General features: G+C 40.2%; 1 protein-coding gene across 1 annotated transcript in view; it reads right to left on the bottom strand.

Annotated features, from left to right (window-relative positions):
- The window catches only part of LOC126273380 (pro-resilin-like), a 367,374-nt gene extending 351,673 nt beyond the window's left edge, over positions 1–15,701 (bottom strand). Inside the window, exons 1-4 of the mRNA XM_049976933.1 lie at positions 15,666–15,701; positions 12,539–13,048; positions 10,093–10,383; positions 2,603–2,734 (exon numbers count right to left, since the gene is read on the bottom strand). Of these exons, the coding sequence (XP_049832890.1) occupies positions 2,603–2,734; positions 10,093–10,383; positions 12,539–13,048; positions 15,666–15,671 (939 nt within the window). The 5' untranslated portion in view covers positions 15,672–15,701. The remainder of the gene's footprint in view (positions 1–2,602; positions 2,735–10,092; positions 10,384–12,538; positions 13,049–15,665) is intronic.
- Positions 15,702–23,883: the final 8,182 nt, after the last annotated feature.

Raw genomic sequence — 23,883 nt, 5'->3', positions numbered from 1 at the left:
TAGTTATCAGACGTTACGCTATCAACGCCAGAGTGTAAATGCTGATTATTTCCCTGTGAGATATTATGACGAACCCTTAGTCCGACATATTTTCGGCTCTAAAGCGAACGTCTGTATTAGATTTACCAAGGATCCTTTCAATTTTATCAGAAATTGTGGCACAGTAGACGCTGGCAAATTAAATTTCTCTCATAATTTCTGATTTTGTGACAATATTCCCATTTTACTCGTTTTTTTAGACTTGCAATTAACGTTCTCAGAGTATTTATATTTCTGTTAACAAAAATAAAAGGCAAGTCCTTAAGGTTATATTTTAAAAAGTGGAGGATTCAAGGTATGTAAATTCCATATATATTCGTAAACCTTACATTGTCTTCTAATATATGTAAACAAGAATGAAAATGTACGATGCACAGTGTAGTGTGAATTTCATTATTACATTTGCATTTTTATCTATTGGTATGTAGAACACACTACGATGTAGTTCATTAACATGTCTTTTAATTCGTAATTTTAATCAATTGATTAATTATTTTTATCAAGTAGGAGTCACTGTTTTAATGTAATAGCCTATAACTTAAGCACTTGTCACGTTACTATACGAAAATTTGTTTTCCCTGTCACACCTATTACATTATACATTAGTTTTACACTGCTGTTAAGTAACAGCACTGTGCCGCCACGTGTGTGGTATTTTATTGTCATTTTTACAAGCATTAGTGGTAGTATGTATTATAATTTCACACTTTTGTAATTCTATACTGTTGTTACCTTTCATGCTGTTCCAACGTACATGGGGCGCGCGGTAATAGCCGAGCGGTCTAGGCCCTGCAGTCATGGACTGTGCGGCTGGTCCCGGCGGAGGTTCGAGTCCTCCCTCGCGCATGGGTGTGTGTGTTTATCCTTAGGATAGTTTAGGTTAAGTAGTGTGTAAGCTTAGGGACTGATAACCTTAGCAGTTAAGTCCCATAGGATTTCACACACATTTAAACCCAACGTACATGGTGAGTCCCAGACGTCTGATCACAGATTTGTTTCAAACTTTTTTCAGCTTAAGCAGGCCATTAAAACAACAATGTATGCAAGTAGTAAGGTACACTACTCTGGGAATTCTGAGAAACTCGCAAGAGAAGTTTTGCGCGTCTATTACGTAACGAATGTATCTGGTTGTAGGCGCCGGCTGTGAGGAGTCCGCGGTGCTCCAGTAGTCAGTCTGCCTTCGGTAGTGATGGAACGCACGCGCCTTGTTTGCGTTCGCCTGTTTTGCTGCTTAGAGCGAGCGCGCATTTGTTAACTTCTGCGTATCGGCTTGTCTCAGAGTCCAACATCACCGAGCATCATGGCGTTTTCTTACCTCCATGCCACAATTAAATCAACTTTTGCTTTAGATCACGAGCGACCGAAGCCATATGAAATACAACGTTTTATACGGTATTAAATGAGTCTCCCGCCACAAGATGTCCTTGGAATTCATTTTTCGGTCCTCAGTTCTACTGTGTACATAAAAGTGGCGAATGACAAGCTATGCGCCGACGTTGTGCGCCGCCACGCTAATGCCCACAAGTTCTGATACCCTGACGGACATATAGTGACTGTCATGGTTGATCACGCAGGTTTTGGCCTCGGTACGTTGCTGGTTTTCGAACTCCCGTTTGACGTACCGTCGGACCCCTTCCTTTGACCCTCACGGCAATGTCGTCAGCCACGTGGCTGAAACATGTAAGACGTTCGAAACATACATTGTCTTCAATGGTGTCTGTCAGATCAATTGTTGGCTTCAGGGCTGTCGTCATATACGATGACCAGTGGCCCATCTGTTCAGGTTGCGGTGGAAGGCCATATCCGTTCCGAATGTCTCCGACGTACACTGGTTCAAACACCTATCGGAGACGTGGCTCTTCCTGCGGCGCCCAATGTGTTACCTCTGTCTTACGCATCTGCGGTGGTGCTACATGACATGCTGTCTGCTTCAAACGTTGGTAGTGCTCTCCTTCAGGAAGTGCACGTTGCTACTTTCTGCGCTTCCCATGGTTTGATAGCACATGTCTCTCATGCTTCCCTTACAGGTAGCGGTGTGGCGATCCTCTTACGTATCGATATCTTCGTTGATGCAGTAAACTATCTCCTTGATGCCAGAAGTGGATGGCTCACATTTCGTGGCGTCAAGATCGTCAGTGTCTATGCACCATCGTCAGAGACAGTCACGTCTCCTTTCCTGAATCAGCAACATGCATTGATCATGGGAGGCGTTTTCAACTGCACTCAGGCGCCCAAAGACCAACTACCAGTCACTCTCCATGAGCAGTGTAGGGAAAAGTGGTTCAGTGTTAAGTAGTAATGTTACGAATCTAATTCTCTTAATTTCAAAAAAGGTCAGTTGTTTTTCATACATTTAAGCCGGTCAGCTTCATTCTGCAGCAATAATGTAGGACCAAGATGAGAGAGAACTGAAAAATAACGCTGGATGTTCCCCTCTTCTCACACACCCGTTACACAGTATCGCCGTTTCTAGTTTTGAAGCGCTGCGTGCATCGTTAAAATGTTCCTTGTTCGACCGTATTCATCCCCATTACGTTACGTAGAACAAAAGACCTTCTCTTACCTTTTCTCTTACACACAACTGTGTTTGTTTAGATTTATTTTCTGTCGATTTTGGTACAGTTGTAGCTTCGTCTTCAGGCAGTTTAGCACAGCCATCAATCTGGTACGCGACCACGTATATCCTATCACTGAACTGTAACATTTATGTTATCACACTACATGTTATGTGGTTCAATAAGAGGATGTACTTGTGGTTGTTACCACATCGATCAGAGTGCTTAACAATCTGAACATAATGCCACCCTTCTCTCCTAGTCGACAGCAAAGATATTAGAACAATAAACAATTTTGAGCGTACAAAAGTACTAACAGAATTGTTTTTATCCCTCATAACATTGTATTTCACAGACGACGTACTACATTTCCGGTGTAGTGGAAACAACAAGGTCATCTTGCTCAAGTCCTTTCGAACGGTATCAGCTTGGTAACCAGAGGCCTCCCTCTTCTTCTCTTACTTCTCGAAGTCGTCTGGTCTGCGAAGTAGTAGTGCCGTTCCAGTCTGAATTTTTTAATCTGTAATGAGCGCAATTTGAAAATTATGACCACTGTGAGATAGAATTGCGCCTCATGGCCTTGCTGTCATGCTATGCGGTAAGAAAACTGTATGCATGTAGCAGGGACACATTCCAGCGGAGATGAAGGCCAAAACTGAGTAATGCACCAACATAAGCGACTTGGACAAAGGACAGATTGCTATGACTTGGCGCCTGGGAACGAGCATTTCGGAAACGGTGAAGTTGGTCAGGTGTTCAAGTCCTAGTGTCGCGATTATTTAAGGAAAGTGATTGGACGATAGGGAAACCACGAAGACACGGCAAGGTGTTAGACGTCTACTCTTCATCACAGAACGTGAAGGTCGAAATCTTCCTTGCTCTTTAAAGCGGGATAGACGGCGCTCTGGAACAGATCTGACGACAGAGCACAGTGGTAGTGCAGGCGAAAATTGTTCGGAATACACCGTTGAACGCACGTTATTGAACATGGGCCGCCACAGCGAACAAGCTCTGCGTATTCACATGTTGACCAGCGACATAGTCCATTACAACTTCAATACGCATGGGCACATCGATACTCGGCTGTGGATCCATGGAAACCTGTTGCCTGGTTTGATGGATCACCAGGTCGACTGTTCTGTCTGGATACGACGCCATCCAGGCGTTCGGCAGCTCCACACATACTCCGCGTAATGGATGCGGGCCATTGAGGGTAGTGTTACGTTGCGGAAAATGTCATCGTGGTCTTATATGCGCCCTGTTGTAGCAATAGGAGGATTTATGGCAGTAGTGGGTTACGTGTACATTATTGTGGACTACCCGCATGCCTTCATGCTTCATGGTTTCTCCGACAGCGATAGCATCTTCTGTCGGAAGACCAGAATCGTGCTACAGTGGTGCGAGGAATATCGCAGGAACCTCACGTTGATGCTTTGGCCACCAGATTCGCCCTGTTTCAGGACGATGGAGCACACCTGGGACACAACTTGACGTCATTCCCGTGCCCAAAAATCACCAAATGCGATTTTATATAACTGCGTGACAACTATCGCACTTAGCTGTGGAAACCCACCAAGAACATGTCGAATCCAGGCCGTGAAGAATCCCTGCTGTATCGCATTCAATAGTGGACCAGCACCCCGTGAAACAGGCGGTCATAAAGTTTTGGCTCATCAGTTTAGGTCGTCTATAGGTCTTTGTGTGTATTATGAGCATATTTACATTTTATGTTCGGACCTTACATAGTTGTGTTGATCTGGCGACGTTTTTCTCTTGCTAAGAGACTATTAACGTTTTGAATTAGTCATTCAGATTGTTTTGAATTATCTGTGGAGAATATTTTAAAGTAAAAAGAGCCTATGATGATTTTTCCTTGCCTAGCCTAGCTACAGCTAGTCGAGACAATATACCCACCAACAAATTTAGCCTAAAGAATGTCAAAACCACAACAAAGATTCTATATTTCATCGGCTTACTGACTTTTTTTTTAAGGTGATATTAAGCTGTACAGGACATATTACATCAAAATTAATATTTTTCGAGTCCCCCTCGTGCCTTTTGAGGGCTTCAACTCGATCTGTCATGGAGTCGACAAACTTTTCACAAATACCAGTTTCAGTTTCATGGTACCAGACAGGGACAATTTTCTCAATTTACTGTGTTGCTGGTAGAATAATATTTACTTGATTTATTATAGACATAATTTCTCACAAATTTTCAATAGGATTTACGTTCAGAATTTATGTTCAGCCGCGAGGGATTAGCCAGGCGGTCTAGGCGCTGCATTCATGGACTGTGCGGCCGATCCCGGCGGAGGTTCAAGTCCTCCCTCGGGCACGGGTGTGTGTGTTTGTCCGTAGGATAATTTAGGTTAAGTAGTGTGTAAGCTTAGGGACTGATGACCTTAGCAGTTAAGTCCCATAAGATTTCACACACATTTTAACATTTTCTAATTTATGTTCAGACGATTTGGAACCAGATCTGAGCAACACTTCTTAACAACACTGCCTCAGTGACGGCTAGCACTGGTATCTTGGAAAACGAGTGGACCAACGTCTTGTGACTTGAAATGATACCTTGCAGTGTTTAATACCTCGTTCTTAAGCATATCACGGTATTTTAACCCTGCAACTGAGCCTACACAGATCTTATTCTTTCATTTCCCATAGAACACATTGTATCACAAAACACTACTGTTTCACAGAATTTCTTCTTTTCCATAATTTAATCTATCTTCGATTCCTGTCCTCAGCCCACCCACAGTTTCAAACCAAAGTCATTGCCATATGCATTAAATTTCTTTTCACCCCAAAAAAATTCACACTCTTCCATTCCTCGGGCATCCAATGTTGTCACAGCTCGACAAGTTTTCTTCTTTCTTCAACTTGCTTTTGTGTTACGTGTCCTTTCTTTGCGGGTTTTTTCTTCGTATCTTCAATCTCAAAAAGGCGTCTTAACGCTGTTTCGTTGTAAGTTGAGATCCCAGACTCCTGCTCAATCTTGAAAGCAATCTGCCTTGAACTCAGTTTTCGGGATTGCTTTGCTATCGTTTTCATTGCCCTACACAATTTGGGACTGAAGAGTCTCTTCTAATCACATTTGTGCCTCAAATTTGACTTTCCAGTCTCAACTTGTTACTTCAATCCGTTTCCCATGGTTTTGTCATCAACTGATAATTTCGTAATAACTTTCCTATTAGAGAGAGACGTTCAGCTTTGAGTTCCAAAATCATTCCTTGCTTTCTTGTAGACATTCGGTAAAACCAAATAGTCGCATAGTTAAATATGGAAAAATAAATTACTTGTTACTTTATTTACTGTCTGGAAACATACTCAACTGTCCCCCCCCCCCCCCCCCCCCCCACGTAATTCTACGTGTGTCGCGCACAATTCTCCACAGCAAACAACAGTGGAGGTATCTGGTGGAGGGCAATAAAATGTCCTAGTATTTATGTGTCATCTAATACCAGTTATTGTAACTGACTGATGTATATTTCATTTCAGTGTTCGTCATATCAAATACAAAAGGCTCTAATAATGCATATCTCTTTTACCGTAATTCTTCAGAAGTTACTCAAACATTAAATAGTGTAAGTGGGCTGGTTGGACTCATTGTTGGAATATTCGCTTGTGTAGAGTTGGACAGTTGGATGTGAACAGCGCAAAGCGTTGGGCAATTGGAGTTGAGCCGCCAGCAGTGGTAGATGTGGGGAGAGAGATGCCAGAGTTTTAAGAGCGGACGATCTGGAGGTGTGTCCATCAGAAAAAGGAAATTTGTAAAACTGGATGTCATGAACTGATATGTATATTATGACTTTTGAACACTATTGAGGTAAATACATAGTTTGTTCTCTATCAAAATCTTTCATTTGCTAATTATGCTTATCAGTAGTTAGTGCCTTCAATAGTTAGAATCTTTTATTTAGCTGGTAGTATTGGCGCCCGCTTTATTGCAGTAGTTCGAGTAACAACGATTTTTGTGAGGTAAGTGATTCATGAAAGGTATAGGTTATGTTTAGTCAGGGTTATTCTTTTGTAGTGATTATTGAAAGTCACATGCCGTTGCGCTAAAATATTGTGTTTCAGTGTAGTGATGATCAAAATAAGTAAAGATAAAACAGTCTCAGTACATTTAGTTTTGCTGAGCTGTTTGAAAATTAAATAACGTAAGAGTTTTTCCAGCACTGTAATTTTTTTTACATACAAAGGAGAAGTTACACTAGCATGAACAGAGACATTTTCAGAAGTTGATAAAAACGCCGTTCTAAAGCAGTTGGTATCAAAATTCACATGGCCATGTTCTGAAGCAAGAAAGGTCAATAATTAATTAGTGAATTTAACATAATATAAAACATAGTCAAAACTATTATTGGGGAAAGTATTTTGAACTATACGGTGTAATAGTATTAGCACACTTAAGTAGACACTAAGAACTTCAATGTCTTAAGAATTACTTTCATTGCCGAGAGTTTGAACAAACAAGTTTCCACGACTCACTTGTCATTTGGTTACGTTGAAGAGTTGGTAATTATTAGATGCCATCCTTGTGGAAGTAATGGGTAACTGCTAAGGTGACACAGCTACCGAGAGAACGGATTAATATTTAGATTTGTATGGCGAAGGAGAACCCCGAATATCAAAGCAATCTTCAAGATATTACGCATGGTATGGGTTGTGTGAAATATGTAAATTTTATTTGATTTTCATTTCAGAATAATTTGTTCAATGTTTTCTCTGCAGATTAAAGTAAATCGAAAAATGGATAAGAACATGGAGATATAAAAGCCAGAAAGTTTTTAGTTTTCAAGCATATTTTAAATGCAAATAAATAAAAATATTTCGTTTTTGTCTAAATTCCTTAGAATCTTGCAGTTTATGTATAACTTTCAGAGAAGTAACCGTGATATTGAACAGCCTCGGTTCTGAGAACATATAGCAAATTAAGAGATTTTTACAGAACCTTAAAGTAGTAGAAACCATTGATACAATGAAACGAGATAAGAGAAGTTTTGTTCTTGAGTTGTTTAAAAAGTTAGTCTGCTATAGTTTTATAGTTGGGTAACTCAGATATCCCCAACAGATAGATACCTTGCGATCCAGCATTTCAAGATGCTTATAATGTCTGTCTAGGTTTAAGTCAACTGTGCATATTTCAAACAATTCTTTAAGATTTTCTGTAGATGAAGTATTTGTTACAGAGGAAGTAACAAAAGTCTCTTCTAGATAGATAGCTTACCTTATATCATTCTGCATGAACCTTCGGTCAGTCGCATTCAGAAGGAGACCAAGAATTTCAAACATATCTTTCTTAAATATTCGTTGTGTGGAAATTCTTCAGGAACAGACGATGCTTTCGTCTTTCAATTTTACTGATATTTTTCTTAGACGTGCCGTAAGAAACTGAGTCTTCCACATTCAGTTTCTTAGAAGAACCTTTGGCTACCTCAAAAAAATGCATCAAATGCTTCTGCAACACAAAGAAGTGCTTTGAGAATACCTACAGATTGTTCGATGCAGACTTCTTTACAATTCGTGCTCTTAACAGATCTGGTTAGTTATTCGTACATAGTAAAAGCTTCTAGATGTTGACTCTCACACAAAAAGACTGATATGTTTCTAGCTTCACGTGCCCCGCGAAATGAATCATCTTTTCTCTTCAGCAGAGATTTGTGCATTCATTACTCCCGTCTGTTTCCTGCACATCGTCACAGTATTTCCCAGACCATGTCAAAGATATGACTCTGACAGACCACTGTATTGGACACTTTGGTATCACCAGTTAACCTTCAGGTTGCGAGTTTATCTCATCATCAAACCGACGCCAGATAGTGCTGCAACATATTTTTCCATTTTTAGATGATCCTTTACAGTTAACAAGATACCAAGTTCTTGAAATGTGCAAGATTCAATCAGTGATTTCCACAGGGGATGCAACAACTAAGTGACTATTCTTGACGAAGCATCTCCGTGACAGCACTGTTCTAACCACACACATTAGCTGCACTATCGTCCAATGTGCTCGTAGAAACTCCATTCTTGGAAAGATATCTCTAATCGTAGCTGAAAGAGTTCTACTCTGAAGTCCGACAGATTGTAAAAACGAAGAAAAATTTCCTTTATTTCTAGCATCTTTCATAGTTTAAACTGCTCCTGACTATCGACGAACGTTCTTGAATCTGCTACAGTTGAATAAAATGGAGAATTTTTTATCTCCTGAATAGTATCTTAATGGATCAAGTGAGTCATAATTTCCATAATTCGCTTTGAATCCCTGGCCGCACCCATGTATCGCAGGACTTCAGCCAAATCTTTAGTTCTGGTACATCATTCTCCCTCATCGGCAAATGTTACGAGATTTCTTCGATCATTTCATGACCTCTCGGCGCCTTTCCTTTTCAACCTAAAAACCTGAGTGTACTGATAATTACTAGTAAATCGGTTCTGGCTTTCTCCTGGTTGTCGAGCAGATGTTGCGACACTTGGATGGTCACAGGTGTGCCATTTTCTTGTAGCTGAATAACTGCGATAGGCACTCGATAGTCAAGATCTTTCTTGTGCTTTTGACCCTTCCCATAGGTAGAGTCAGTTGTTTTGGACAGGTGCAGCAGCATGAAAGGGTATCACACGATCTAAACTCATCGCAGGTCACAACAACCTTCAGTGTAGCTGTTTCAAGTTGTAGTGGAACAAATGTGATGAAAGTGCAAGGAGATCTCAATTACTCTCTGGCGCCAGTTGTGCTAGTTCGTTCAGCGTGTTGAAAATTACTTATGTAACTATACAATTAACCTGTGTGAAGTACTACACCATATGCTGAGTAAACAAAAAATAGCATATTACAAGATGTGTATTTTTCCTATTGGTGGTGAATATATTTTTGTTATTAAATATTCATAGTTCCGGAAAAATTTCGATCACTGTAGATATGTGAAGCGTACCAGAGTGCACTAAAAACTAAAAGGTCAACTTTCGGTTGTCCCGTTGGATGTATATTTCCTTTTATGTGTACAATGTTCTGATAACTGAAGTTGTTGTCTTTCGTAAGTGCAGTCAGCAATGGCCACCCAGTTTGCATGGAGTTCAGACCGCGAGTATGTCTTACTCATTCAAGCTACAAGTGATGTAGATAGTTATGTGCGGCATTGAAATACTGAAAATGAAAATGGGATATTCGAATCGAACCAAACAAAAGGAATTACGTCTTCTATCAGCGTTTCGGGATAACATAAAATATATCCAACTAACTGATAATAAAGCATTTAAATTGCACTTTTCTTTATTCAATTTGATATGCAAAATAAAAAAATACAGCAAAAAGTGTTGCCTTATAATAGCACACACACCAGACTCATGCTAACACTTGGTCACTTAACATCATACGTTCATCATAAATAATTGTGAGCATGCTTGTTATTTGTTCTACAGTAAGTAGTATTTGTACACTTTATATTTATTTGCAGCATCATTAAGTTGCAGCTTAGCATTCCAGTAGTTGGTCAGTAGTGGTATCCACCGTCTCCGTCTCTGGCAGCAGCTCCAGCTCCAGCGCGCCCCCTGCCGTAGCCGTAACCACCGGCGGAGTAGGCGGTGAGTCCGGTGTCCTCATACTCTATGGTGGGCCTGTAGCCGCCCTCGTCAGCCTGGTAGGAGACGATCTGTTTGCGGCCGTCGGGCAGCAGCACGCGGTACTGGCCCTGGGCGCTCTCCCCCTCCCTGGACTCCTCCTGTCCAAAGTCGCTCAGCGTGTTGGCGTCCTCCACCGAGTAGCTGAACTCGTAGTTGGCCGGCTCCTAGAGACAGAGGAAATGTGTTTGTAGCTGCCGACCTCATCTGTACCTGACACATCTACTTGTGAAGTAAACTATACGACTGCACATCAGGGCATGGCCTGATGGTGGTACTTGGTACCGCCACTGTTAGCCAGTAGGAAAAAATAAAATCGCAGCTATACCAAGAGCAAATAATATTTTCAGATTGTGTTCGTTTCTCCTCCAACGGGCACTGCATCAAGACCATGTACTGCTGTACATTTTCAGCACACAATTTTTTCCACTGTTTTCTTCCCTAAATTATTGAACAGTAGTTTACAGAAATTTACAACGAAAACTGGGAAATAGCGGTTTGTTTTACTGAGCCTGCTTGGAATTAATCGTGATGTAGATAGCCTGTTATGAAGAAACAGAATTAGGAAGTACCAAATAAACAACTATCCTTCTCTCCGTGGGGTATTCTTGCGCTGCCTGTGTTTCAGATGTACATGTAGGAGAAAGCTTACAATGTACTTCCGTCTAAAGTAGAGTGACTCACACCTTGGTATGCTTCACTGTCTTTGAATGGAGTATCTTCATATTTTTATACATTTTAGAAGACAGAATGTATATTTAACGAAGTAATTGATTTTTACACAAACGCAAGGATTCCTTTCACGTTATAATAAATAACTGGAATAAAAATTTTGGATTTAAAACCGATTTTACTCACGTTCTTAGGATGAATGATAGAAATATGGTACGCAGATAATCTGTTACCAAGAAGCGGAAACCAGAAAACGGTTACATTCTACTTATCTCACAATGGTATTGTTCCATTGCCTGAAGAAGAAATGGAAGAATACATTGCAGGCAGATTTTTAACCAATTTTCATCTTGATTACAGTGATTCATGCCTTGGTCCCACCCATTACTCTGAAACTTAATATCTTAATACTTATGCATTTTAGAAAATTGAAACACAGGATACGATTGTCCTATGTCAGTCTCCTATAATAATATTCATCTTGGTTTTTAACCACGTCGTCAAACCATAACTAACTACCAAGGTTTCGATTACTGTTACAAGTCGTTTTCATCAGTCTGACTATTCAATATTTTATCATATAACGACCAGTCACACTCCTAGAATAGGTTTATTGATATTGAAATCTGTATGAATTTAAGTTCGTTCAGAGCGAGTCACTCAGACACAGCGTATCGAGCCCTACATTCAGTACAAAGCCTGAATCAGTAAGAAAATCCAGTCTGAATATTAACTTGCGAAAATCCTACACAGATTATGCAATATAAACACAGATTTCAGTTTATGCATTAATTTACGTAAATTTATCGTAATATGAAGCTGTACATTACACATTCTAAGCAAATCAAACAAGGAACTGAAGTACAACAGAGTATCATTTACGTGTAAATAAGTACAATCAGACGTGGCTACTTGCCTTCCTCCTCCCTGTTACATCTCTGTAAGCCATAGCCGAAATTTTGGTAATATTGGAAAGAAATTTGACATCAATCTGAGACTTTGGAACGCAGAAATGTATTAGTAATAAACGGAAAAGTGCCTTTGCTATTCACAGAAATTGTAACAGTTCTTAGAATGAAGTTCTGTATTGGTCCACTGGTCATGACCGGGCCAAATATCTCTCGAAATAAGCGTCAAACGAAAAAACTACAAAGAACGAAACTTGTCTAACTTGAAGGGGGAAACCAGATGGAACTATGGTTGACCCGCTAGAAGGCGCTGCCATAGGTTACACGGATATGAACTGGGTTTATTTAAATAGGAATCCCCATTTTTATTACATATTCGTCTAGTACGTATATGAATGTTTTAGTTTGACCACTTTTTTCGCTTAGTGATAGACGGCGCTGTAATAGTTTTAATTATCGATCATGCCATATATATATTTGCTAAGCCAGTGATTAACAACATGCTCTTCATCTTTGAAATGCTGGAAGTTACTTATTTAAATGCACTACAACAAGTTCCAGGAAGAAATAATATATTTATTACCTTAAAATGCATCAGCCACTTCAATTATTAGAAGTAACACAATCAAAAATATCGTTCGGTCTGTTCTGTGACTAAAGTCAGGACTATATCCTAAGCACCATCAAAATTATTTATACGTTGGAGACGTGTAGAGAATTTTATGGTATTTCAAATACGTACAGCAAGTGGGTCCTCCTGGGCTCCAGCGCGACCGTAGCCATACCCGGGCACTCCATACACTGGAGAGAGGCCACCAGCGTTGGCAGAGGGAGCGCCGTACTGAGTGGAGAGCGCGTCACCAGAGTAAGAAGGGGCGCCGTACTGTGTGGACAGGCCGAGTCCTCCAAAGCCAGTGGCGCGGCCAGCAGCCGAAGGAGCGCCATAACGAGTGGAGAGACCACCGCCGATTCTTCTACCAGCTCCAAAATTCCTGGAGGAGACGCTTCCAAGGCTGGAGGAGACACGTGCAGCTGGACCCTGGCTGAAAGCGCCTGAACGACCGAAAGCAGCGCCTGTCAGCGCAGGAGCTCCGTACTGCGTGCTGAGGCCGTTGGCTGCTGGGACGCCGTACTGAGAGCTGAGAGAGGAGGCTGAGGGAGGTCCGTACTCAGAGCTGGGAGGCAGGTACGAGCGGCTGACTGGCGGTTCAGCGAAGGCGCACAGAGCGAGCGCTGACAGGACGACGTACACCTGTCAAAACGCAAATTTAGTTTCAAAATGGTTCAAATGGCTCTGAGCAGTATGGGACTTAACTTCTGAGGTCATCAGTCCCCTAGAACTTAGAACTACTCAAACCCATGGACTCACACACTTCCATGCCCGAGGCAGGATTCGAAACTGCGACCGTAGCGGTCGTGAGGTTCCAAACTGTAGCGCCTAGAACGGCTCGGCTACTCCGGTCGGCACAAATTTAGTTTATAAATCTTATGTCACATTAACATCCTGTCAGTAAAACAAAGAGAGAAATTACAAATAGCTGCATTCCAAACAATTATTCTAAGAATGGGCAATAGAATGTCAATCTGTTAAACTGTGTTTAACTGAATAAATTCGCGTGTATGTTCTGCATTGCTTGTGTAGGTAGAGACGTGGTTAATAATGGCAATAACAACAATTAATACATTTAAAAAGCAATGTAATCGTGCAAATCTTGTTATGATATTCAGTTTCACATGATCGGTTTTCCTCCATGTCTACGATAACATGAGTACAGTGACTACATTACACACCCATCACATGAGAAAAGAGTACAATAAAGCAAGAAAAGTGCGCTTTTTTAAAAGTACAGTACTGCTTACAATTCATATTTGGAACGCTAGCAAGAAGAATCTGTTTCAAACGTTACTAACTTCTGCGCACTCTTTTTGTTAAAGCTTTGAGGCAAACAGAAAGTGGTCTCTATGTGTAATGAGTACTTGGGGAAACGATAGGTCTCTTGAATCGCATTTGAACGTGGGTTCTCAGAACTGCTCTCGTAAGACTTTCGACGATGCGCGGTGTCTTTATCGTATCATCATCCACAGAAGGCTGTTCGAATCACTGTGACACTTTCCAACTGAATAAGCCAAACTGTCATGAACCATTTAAACTCGTTCTGAAGAGAATATTTGCAGATAGTGACTGATCCCAATGATTCATTGCTGTTCGCTTTTAATAATGAGCATTATATTATTTTTCTATTATTTCTTAGAATAACCTGAAAACGTTTGCTACGTCAGCTTCACTCCAAGCTTTTATCTGTATCATTTCCCAGAATACAACTGTATCTATGAATAGGTTTAAACGACTATAGACGTCACCTGCTATGTCGCACACACATCAATATATAAAAAAAGAGAAAAGTCACATAATCATGGACTCTAAAATGAATACTTTGAGAGCTAAGAGCACGTGTTTGGTAGAAGGGATTTATTTCACACTAGTAAAGATGAAGATGCATTTTAAAGATGTTTACTAGACATTTTTGCTTGTTTTGGTGCATACTAGCCTCCTCCCAAAATATAGAAACAAATTCCTTGAAAAAGAAGAGATGTATTTCATAGTATCGAAGATAACGAGTGCTCATAGCTCTTACGGTACGCATTTTAGAACTCATACTTACCAGACTTTTTCTCATTTTGGTATTAGGAAACTGTTCCTGTTGTTTGTCGGTTTTTTTTTTTTGGGACATAGTGCACATAAATATAGTCGACGTCAGCTGGCCTATGTCGAACTTTAAGGAATACTACCTTCTCTCATTAATTACATCAACAGTACCATAGTCTCTTGGGTTTTCCAAGTCTTTCATCAACAAACCTACAGGTTTGTATTTTGTTATTCTTCTACACGCTATGAATATTTTTGTGACAATCCGTTAAACACCTACATGTCATTCGTTGCTGTACCATCGCAATGACCAAGATCAAATTGTCAACGTAGCCATCCAACTGGCAAATTGAATGTTGAGCATTGAAAAACTTGCGACTAACACTTTCGTAACATATCCTGGCAGTTTAAAATTGTGTGCTGGACCAAGACTCGAAGTCAGCACCTTCGCCTTTAGCAGGCGGGTCTTTACCAACTGAGCCACCTACACCCAACTCACGACCCCTCCGCACAGCCTTACAACTGGAACCCTTTCATAAGTAAGAGCATCAAATATTTTACCCAGTGTTAAAGACATAATGTGGTAGCTGACTACTGCCGCTATCTACTGACAAAGTTCCGCATTTATCTAGTTGTATGGACACAACATGAAGAAACTGGTCGTATCATGTAGTGAGACTGGGCAGTGGTAAGTGAACTATATTTGCATTGGGAAATTGTTGGGATGAACAATAGGTCCACCCACACATATCGACGTTTTTTACAGGTCCCCTAAGACAGCTATTTTGGGATATCTTCCTTTACATAATCCAATCTTACATCTTGCCTTACCTCAAGCGACCTTATCGACCATGGACGTTCCGGCACAGTATTTTTCAGTCTGGGAGAAACGTATCGTGCATTACAGACGCTTTACCCGTGTAGCAAATAAGCGAAACAAGCAACTGTTCTTAAATTAATAGGTAGCGCATGATGAATGAGAGAATGCGTTCGGAGTATACTTTCCACGAGCCGACTGAGGCTGATGTTACTTCGTGCACTACAAGGTGATATTTTGGCAAAGAAGTAAAAATCTGCCGATGGTGATCATAATGCTGTTACGTAAATAGAAATCGTACAATTTGTTTCAGTTTACTGTAGTGTGTTACGCAATCGCAGGCACTCCCGAGAGACTAATACCTGAACAGCACGGCACCCTCTCCCAGATGTGAGGTTGGCTTACCTTCATGTTGCTTAGGAGGCAGACACCGCACCGCGAGTGGCCCAAGCAGATCGGCGTCCGGTATTTATACGCGTCGGCCCTCTCGTGAGGTCGGACCAGTTGCTCCAGATAGATGGGAGTGGCGGATTCCCTGTCATTACGTCACCGACCTTGCCGGTGATGCCCGAGAAGCCCCACTGCGGCGACCCCATCTGCCTGTCTGCCACTCATTCCACATCGCAAGGAACCGCTGATTGCTTCCGGTGAGGCAACAAAAACTTGTGGTTTCCCAAACGCCCGTCCTTCCTTTTAAGGACGCTGTTGGGAAGGTGTATCAATTCTAACCGTATAGCTCAGTGACAGTCTTGCGGGCTGTAACTGATAATAGCCGAATAAAAAAAAAACGCCAGCTAATGTTAAGAGCTTCTTAAGAGTTGATCAGCGATTAGCAGTACTTCGTGTTGTTTTCTACACCTGCAAATGCGGTGGCAGCAATTCTGCGAAATGCTACCAGTAGCGAACCTCGTTGTTAAACCACGCTACCACTGCAACTACCCCAGTTAGCGCCAAAGCTCGACTTCAGTGAATACCTCACTAAAACTCTAATTGCTGTCAAAACGGTGCGCTCTATAACTCGACTCCCGTGAATACATCTCTGGAAACTTATTTGTTCTCAAACTGGAGCCTGGCAATTTAAAATTCTTATTCCCTCTATTGGAGGGTTTTAGTACAGGGTGTTTATAAATGAATATCGGGGTTTTAACGCTTTATAATATATATTACATCAACCTTATAGTTATAAATGATATCTCAAATGCCAGCCGGTGTGGCCGAGCGGTTCTAAGCGCTTCAGTCTGGAACCGCGCGACCTCTACTGTTGCAGGTTTGAATCCTGTCTCGCACATGGTTGTGTGTGATGTCCTTAGATTAGTTAGGTTTAAGTAGTTCTACGTTCTAGTTGAATGATGACCTCAGATGTTAAGTCCCATAGTGTTCACAGCCATTTTTTGATATGTCAAATAAAAAAAAACAACTCAACAGTTTTACCAAGAACCTTATAAATGTTCAATGGGAGCGCTATTTGTCACACGCCACACATCTGTAGCCGAGTTTTTCCCAAACGTTGATAAGTGTGTCTTCAGTGATTGTATGAACAGCTGCTTCAATCCAGTTTCTTAATTCAGGGAGGTCTGCTGGTAGCATAGGCACGTACACAGGATCCTTGATGAAGCCCCAAAGGAAAAAATCGCATGGCGTTAGGTCGGTTGAGCGTGGAGGCCATGCGAAGCAAGCTCTGTCATTTGGCCACTTTCGGCCTATCCAGCACTTGGGTACAGTGGAGTTCCACCTGTCTAGCGGATTGTGGCGGAAACATTGAGCGCTGCGCATGTACATTGGTGCCAAACACAACTGTTTGAGTTCCTCTTTCATTTGACGTATCATTTATAATTGTAAGTTTATTGTAATAAATATTATAAAGCATAATAACCGCAATATTCATTTATAAACACCATGTATAATACAGCTGATCATTGTCAGCAACTGAACAATAATTTTATTCGAGGAAGGAATCTGGTACGTCCATTAGTTGCGAATGGTAGCCATTTATTTTCACTGGATTCGAACATACTTCTACATTTTTAAAAGGAGTTAACGTTCAGTAGCTTCTGAAGCATGATAACTTAACAACGGTAAAGAATAAAAACCGCTTGCAGCTGTTGGATGCCACTGCCTCTCTGTCGAATGAAAAATATACTGCAGGAATTACAGTTGTTGCACGAAAAGTTGCACGGTCAGCTCGGGGATGAAGCTGGGTGTAGGGACTGACAGATTTGCTATACCGGGGTGAGAGGACATAATAGAGGGGATGTTTTCTTGTTTCCATTCCATTGCTCCCAACTCATGGACATTTATGCTATGGCATAAAGTTCAAGCAGAAGTAACGGATTAATGAAAGCGCGTTATAGAGGCGGTAATCATCAAATGCGGTACACATTTGTAACAATTAGTAGGAAATTAATTAAGGTCCTTTTAATACAACACACTTAATAGAAGAAAATTGACAGTCAAACAAACAGCAAACTTTTCTGATCGTGTATCATATTCATAATGCATGTTAATGTACGTACTTTTACTGTTGTTAATTAATCATTCGCTCACAGGGACAGAGCTGCAGTTCATCATGAAAGTTATGTTACAGCTTCGAGTCGCTTAGCAGGGAGACATGGACTCTGGGAAACCGGAAAAGAAGATAATAGAAGCATTTCAGATGTGGTGCTACAGAAGAATGCTGAAAATTAGATGGACGGATAAGGAAATATGAATGAGGAGATTCTCCACAGAATCGACATGGAAAGGAATGTATGGAAAACACTGATAAAAAGAAGGGACAGGATTATAGGATATCTGCCAAGGCATCAGGGAATAACTTCCACGGTAATGGAGCTGTAGAAGGCAAAACTTTAGAGGAAGACAGAGATCTGGATACATACAGGAAATAACTGACGATGTAGGTTGTAAGTGCTACTCTGAGACGAAAAGAATGACACAGGAATTCGTGGCCGGCGGCATCAAACCAGTCAAAAGACCGATGATTCAAACAAATAAGTAAATAAAAATAAATCCACGCCCTCAGGGCCAGACCAAGTTGCGATGGATTGTTGTTCGCATGTAGAAATTTCTGAAGCTCCGATGGACTATTATTGTAACACTCTCACCTCCAAGCAACTTCGAGGTTAAAGTTATGGTCCGCCATGTTGCTAACAGTTCTGAGTGTGGGATGTCTGTTTCCGATCTGTTGATTTGGATAGCAGGTATTTCCTGAAGAAGAAGTAGCTGCGGCTTGTTGCACAATTCTTATTTTCCCTGAGAAGATTATTCTTTCCTCTCAGGTTAGGTGGTGGAAAGTGCCTCAGAAGAGGTAGGCAGATTACTAGGGTGGACTGTATTGGGACAGCAGCAATAAGCATGGTTTGATTCAGTTTTGTGTGTACCGGCTTCGTGTGGCTGCTGTTTATTCAGATACGCCTGCAATACTTTGCCGTTGAACAGACGATGCCGAAGGCAGATGATCGTCAGATGGAAGCTGTGGAACAGCATGTTGCACCATTTTATTTTCGCAGGATGTTACTCCTTGGCCTCAATTTAGTTGCAGTCTTTGTTAGATGCTGTCTAAACGACCTCTTACTTTCAGTTTCATTTCAAAATCTGTTTCTGGTAATCTCTAATCACACAGGATTTTGTTTACTTTTGTTAGCACTAAAGTTAGAAATCCCTGTGTCTATATCTAAACAGAAATCCAAAGGCTTGTAAGAAAATAAATACATATGTTACTAAAGTCGTGTTCATTCTTCAATCTCCATCGTCTCTTCTGAACAGAGACTTATGCCGTAAGATGACTGTAATTCATTTATATCCATCATAATCTAGTTATCTACAAATAGTAAAATTTCTAACGCGAGAACTCTCCAGAAGAAAAATACTAGCAAGTATGTTTGTGTACGGTTACTGGCATTGTAATTATTTTCCAGATAATTATTGGTGCAGTTGTTATTTACTAGACATTGACACTCGACCTAGATGTTATGTTCTCTTGCATATTTTCAACCCTGCTTCGATTCGTTTCAATTGTACCTCACGGGCCCATCACACTGATATTTGAGAAGTTCAACATTGATATATTCCGTGGGCTACGCTTGACTCACTCACAACTGGTTGTCAAGTGCGTAAATGCAGAGAAAACTATTGTGATTCTAATATTGTGAATCTAGAGCCCATTGAGGCGATACAGGACTAACTGAATTCGACTAATAAATTTGGAGCTATTGTCAATTATTTCGTAATAAATGTTGATTTTAGAACATTAACTAAACAGCATTTTCAGTTTGAACACTATCACATAATCTAAAATTACGACAGAAGCCAGCAGAATAACTTCGTGTGCCGGATCTGCTTCAATTTATGGCCAGCGCCATCCGGTTTCTCCATTTCACGCTACATTACACCGACGTTCCTTCAGCAGGCCAAAGTGAATCACTGCGGGTGAATTACACACAGATAAAAACTTCTACCTCACAATTCTCAAATTGGCAGCAAACATTACTTCGGAAAGGAACCTCTGCCTAGAAACAGCTAAGAAACATCGATGTACGATCTGCATATCAGGAGATGTAGATGCAACGAGTGATAGGAATGTAAGAATAAATTACATCAAACTAAAAAAAAAAAAAAAAAGAGTCTCAGTGGAAGTGAAAAGAAGTAAGAGATTTTTCCTACTTTGTGGTCAGTAAAGGAAGGTAGATTGACGAACAATGAGATCTATCAAGCATTTATCGACCTGAAAAGCTATTATGAAAAGGTGAAAACAAATGTTCACAATTCTTAGAACATTGTGGGTAGGAGACAGAAACAATCCACAACATCTGCAAATAAAAAAAGGGAGTAACAAAAGCAGAACATCGAGAAGTATAAGCTAGTGTTCAGAAAGGCAGAGGTAAAGAAGATACAAAAAGGAGAATGGCACAGCCAATGAAAGCATTCTTCATTACAAGACCTCTACGAATACCTGATGCCACGGTACCCGAAAATATTTACCTTGGAGCTGGAAAGAACAGCAGAGGGGAAACACATCATCGACAGACCAAGATACAAATTAGATTAAATTATATTAAAGAGGAAGTTGTGGATAGCAGTTACGTAGAGTCACTTGGCTGATTTAAGGGCAAGAAAGCATAGGATGATGTGGAATTCCATTAAATGTAAAATGTTGGTTTATCCATTGCACCCGATTCCTTCTTATCAACATTCGATTTATGTGAGGAGTGTCGGATGATTGCACTCGTTTAGTACGGGCAAATATTACACTCATATTTTGCGCAGTATTTCAGCTATCCACTGTTTGTGTCACAGTTAGCTGATGAATGCTGTTCCAACAACAGCTGCATCAGTTCTCTCAAATAAGTCGTAGAAAATCAGTAGAACTAAAAAGTTAATACGTTTGAGTGTATAATCTTAGATTTTAGTTTCCTTTCGAAACAAATGAACAAATTTAACCTTGCTCTTTCGAATGTTTAATCGTTTCCATTCAGTACTTTTTAGTCAGACTGCGTTATCACTTGGGCTTTCATGAAAATTGGCTACAAATCAGTTAAAAATATTTCAAAATTCATTCAAGGCAAAGTTTCAAGACATGGTGAGGAATGTTGAAATACCACGTAAAAACCTACGATTTATATTACATGATAACAGACAGTGAAAGGTATATACATAGGGTAAATTTTTGTAAGAAAATTTTATATTGAACCAGAGATGATCAAATGTAGTATCGATTTTTGTAAGAAAATTTTATATTGAACCAGAGATGATCAAATGTAGTATCGATAGTGTAGCTAGTTCAAGGTGTTATGGGTAATATGATAGAGTAACTTATGGAGATGCATGGAGGGCTCTCAAATGTAAAGACGTGTTGTATCTGATGTGTGCTGCATATATACTTACTCGCTACGGGCAAAATCCCACACTGGAATTAATGAAGGTAAAGAAAGTTGCTTTGTTACCAATGCAATGAGTGTATTCATAAGTGATGATTAAATCAATGTATAGCACTCACGTCCAATGATTTTGTTAAGCTAATAGTTAATATATGATTAGTTTATTGTGTGTTAATTGTGAGCATTATTAATTTTCAAAGAGTCATAGACTACAAGTTTTAAAGTTAGTGCCATACTGTTACTTACCACAAGTCAATGCCATTTTCCACATCCACGTCGTTTTTGATTAACTATTTTCCTCAAGAAGTTATTGTCAAAGTCACGTTCCATTTAATTGAAATGTATGCTAAGCAACAGCCTTGCACAATAGCTGTATGCTAACTATACAATTTGAAGTACTACCAGAGAGCAGTACGAAGAGCGTTACCATTGCGCAGATAAAGGTAAAAACTTTTATTGTTTTAGTTATAGCTTTTTTTTGACAGGAACCATTATTTTCAAACTGTTCAAGTTTTGTTTTATTACTAGGACCAATTTCAAACCAATAGTATTGTATCGGACTCAGCTTTTGCGTTCCGTAAATTAATACAGTTTTGGTTTGGTTTAAAGTAATTGACAGTTTACATTCTCGCAGTCAGAAAGTTCTGTACAGGGCAAAGCGCATAAGTGACGAGATAAAATACACGTTCGCATGCCATTCCATTCTAACAGATGTGTTGCAAGCTATTATCAGTTACGTTACTTAAAACGTACGTGTTTCAACAGAAAGACAACTGATATATACGTTGTTATGATTTCACTCTTAAAACCTGACAGTTTCCTTCCGGGTGCTCTGTCGCGCTGTCCATTTTAGGCCTCATTTTTCAACAACCGGCCAAGCCGTCGATCGTCGAAATATTGTAATTTGTAATACGCCCTGATTGAAACTTCCATCTGTTAAGATACAAGTTTAAGAATCCATCTTCACCGAGAAAGGTGGCACATTAGCTAGCGCACTGGACACGCATTCGGGAGCACGACGGTTGAAATCCGCCCCCGGCCATCCTGATTAAGGTTTTCCGTCATTTCCCTAAATCGCCTCAGGCAGGTGCCTGGATGCCTCCTTGAAAGAGCACGGCCGACTTCCTTCCCCATCCTTCCCTAATCCCATGGGATCGATGACCTGGCTGTTTGCTTCTGTACCTAAAATCAACCAATTCGTCTTCATGTTAACAAATAGGAATAAATTTCCTGACTATGGCCTTCGTAAACATTACTACAGCTGAACGAAAGTGTTGAATGATAACATATTTAGACAACTGAGGCCGTTAATGTGTGCCACCGATTACCGCAGGTTGAGCGGCAAGCGATGCAATCCTCCGACCGCCTTCTATCACGGGCAACTAACATGATAAACATTTTCTTGCTCAGACGGAACGAGGAATACTCCTACTGGAGCACGTCATAGTAAATATTAAAGTAAGCATTTAGGGAAAATTTAGTTTCTGTTCTTTAAGAATCTTGTGTGTTCCTTGTCGTGTAACAGAATAAAGTTAAAGTTCCCCAGACAAGTCAAGATACCGCCTCCTGTTTGCTCTGTGCAACCTCTAGAAGTTATTGTCAATACTCGTGATTTCATGGACATGCGTTGATACATGTGTAATGTGTAATACATGTTGATATATGTGTAGTCAGTGCAGTTTTACTTCGTGTAAGCATATTCTCGGTGAAGCAAGTTTTAAGTATACAATCCGTCCCTCAAAAAAAATTTTATTTGGTAATTATCACACCTTAACTTATAAATGCCGGAGTTTACATGCTTATTCTTGCCCTGTGAGATGTTATGACGAACCCTTAGTCCGACTTGTTTTCGGTTCTAAGGCCAACTTTTATGTTAGTTTTACCAAGGAGCCTTTCAATTTTATCAGAAATTGTAGTACAGTAGATGCTGGCAAAATTAAATTTCTTGCAAAATTTAGGTTCGTGTTGCTGTTTTTGTGACCATATTCCCTTTTTCTGCCCGTTTTCTTAACTCACAATAACCGTTCTCTGTGTATTTTTCTTTCTGTTTGTAAAAATAAAAGGTAAGTCCTTAAGGTTACATTTAAAAAGTGGATTCAAGGTATGTGAGTTTCATATATATTTGTAAACCTTGCATTATCTTCTAAAATATGTAAACAAGAACGATAATGTTCGATGCACAGTGTAGTGTGAATTTCATTATTACATTTGTATATCGTTTCTTGTGTAATACACCATATGCACTAGGATGTAGTTCATTAACATGTCTTTTAATTCGTAATTTTAATTAATTAATTGATTATTTTTATCAAGTGCGAGTCGCTGTTTTATTGTACTAGCTTGTAACTTAAGCACTTGTCACGTTACTATACGAAAATCTGTTTTCCCCACCGAATCCGTTACATTATACTCTAGTTTTACTATGCCGCCACGTGTGTGTGATATTTTATTGTAATTTTTACAAGCATTCGTGGTAGAATGTATTATAATTTCACACATTTGTAATTCTATATTATTGTTACCTTTTATGCTGTTCCAAAGCACATGGGGAGGCCCAGACGTTAGGTTCACACATTTGTTTCAGAATTCTTACATCTTTTAAGCTGTTAAAACAACAATATGGGATATCCTGATACTACCCTCGACGTTGTAATGCGTCTCCATCGTGGAGCTACGTCTCCTGTACTCTACAATGGCTGTCTCGCTCCTCCCATCTCAATTCGTCGATCAGTGCGTCAATGCTGCCCGCT

The sequence above is a fragment of the Schistocerca gregaria genome, chromosome 5 (assembly GCF_023897955.1).
Source record: "Schistocerca gregaria isolate iqSchGreg1 chromosome 5, iqSchGreg1.2, whole genome shotgun sequence".
NCBI lineage: Eukaryota > Metazoa > Arthropoda > Insecta > Orthoptera > Acrididae > Schistocerca > Schistocerca gregaria.
Note: the sequence above shows the minus strand (reverse complement) of the source record. Positions and strands in the feature narration are given on the sequence as shown.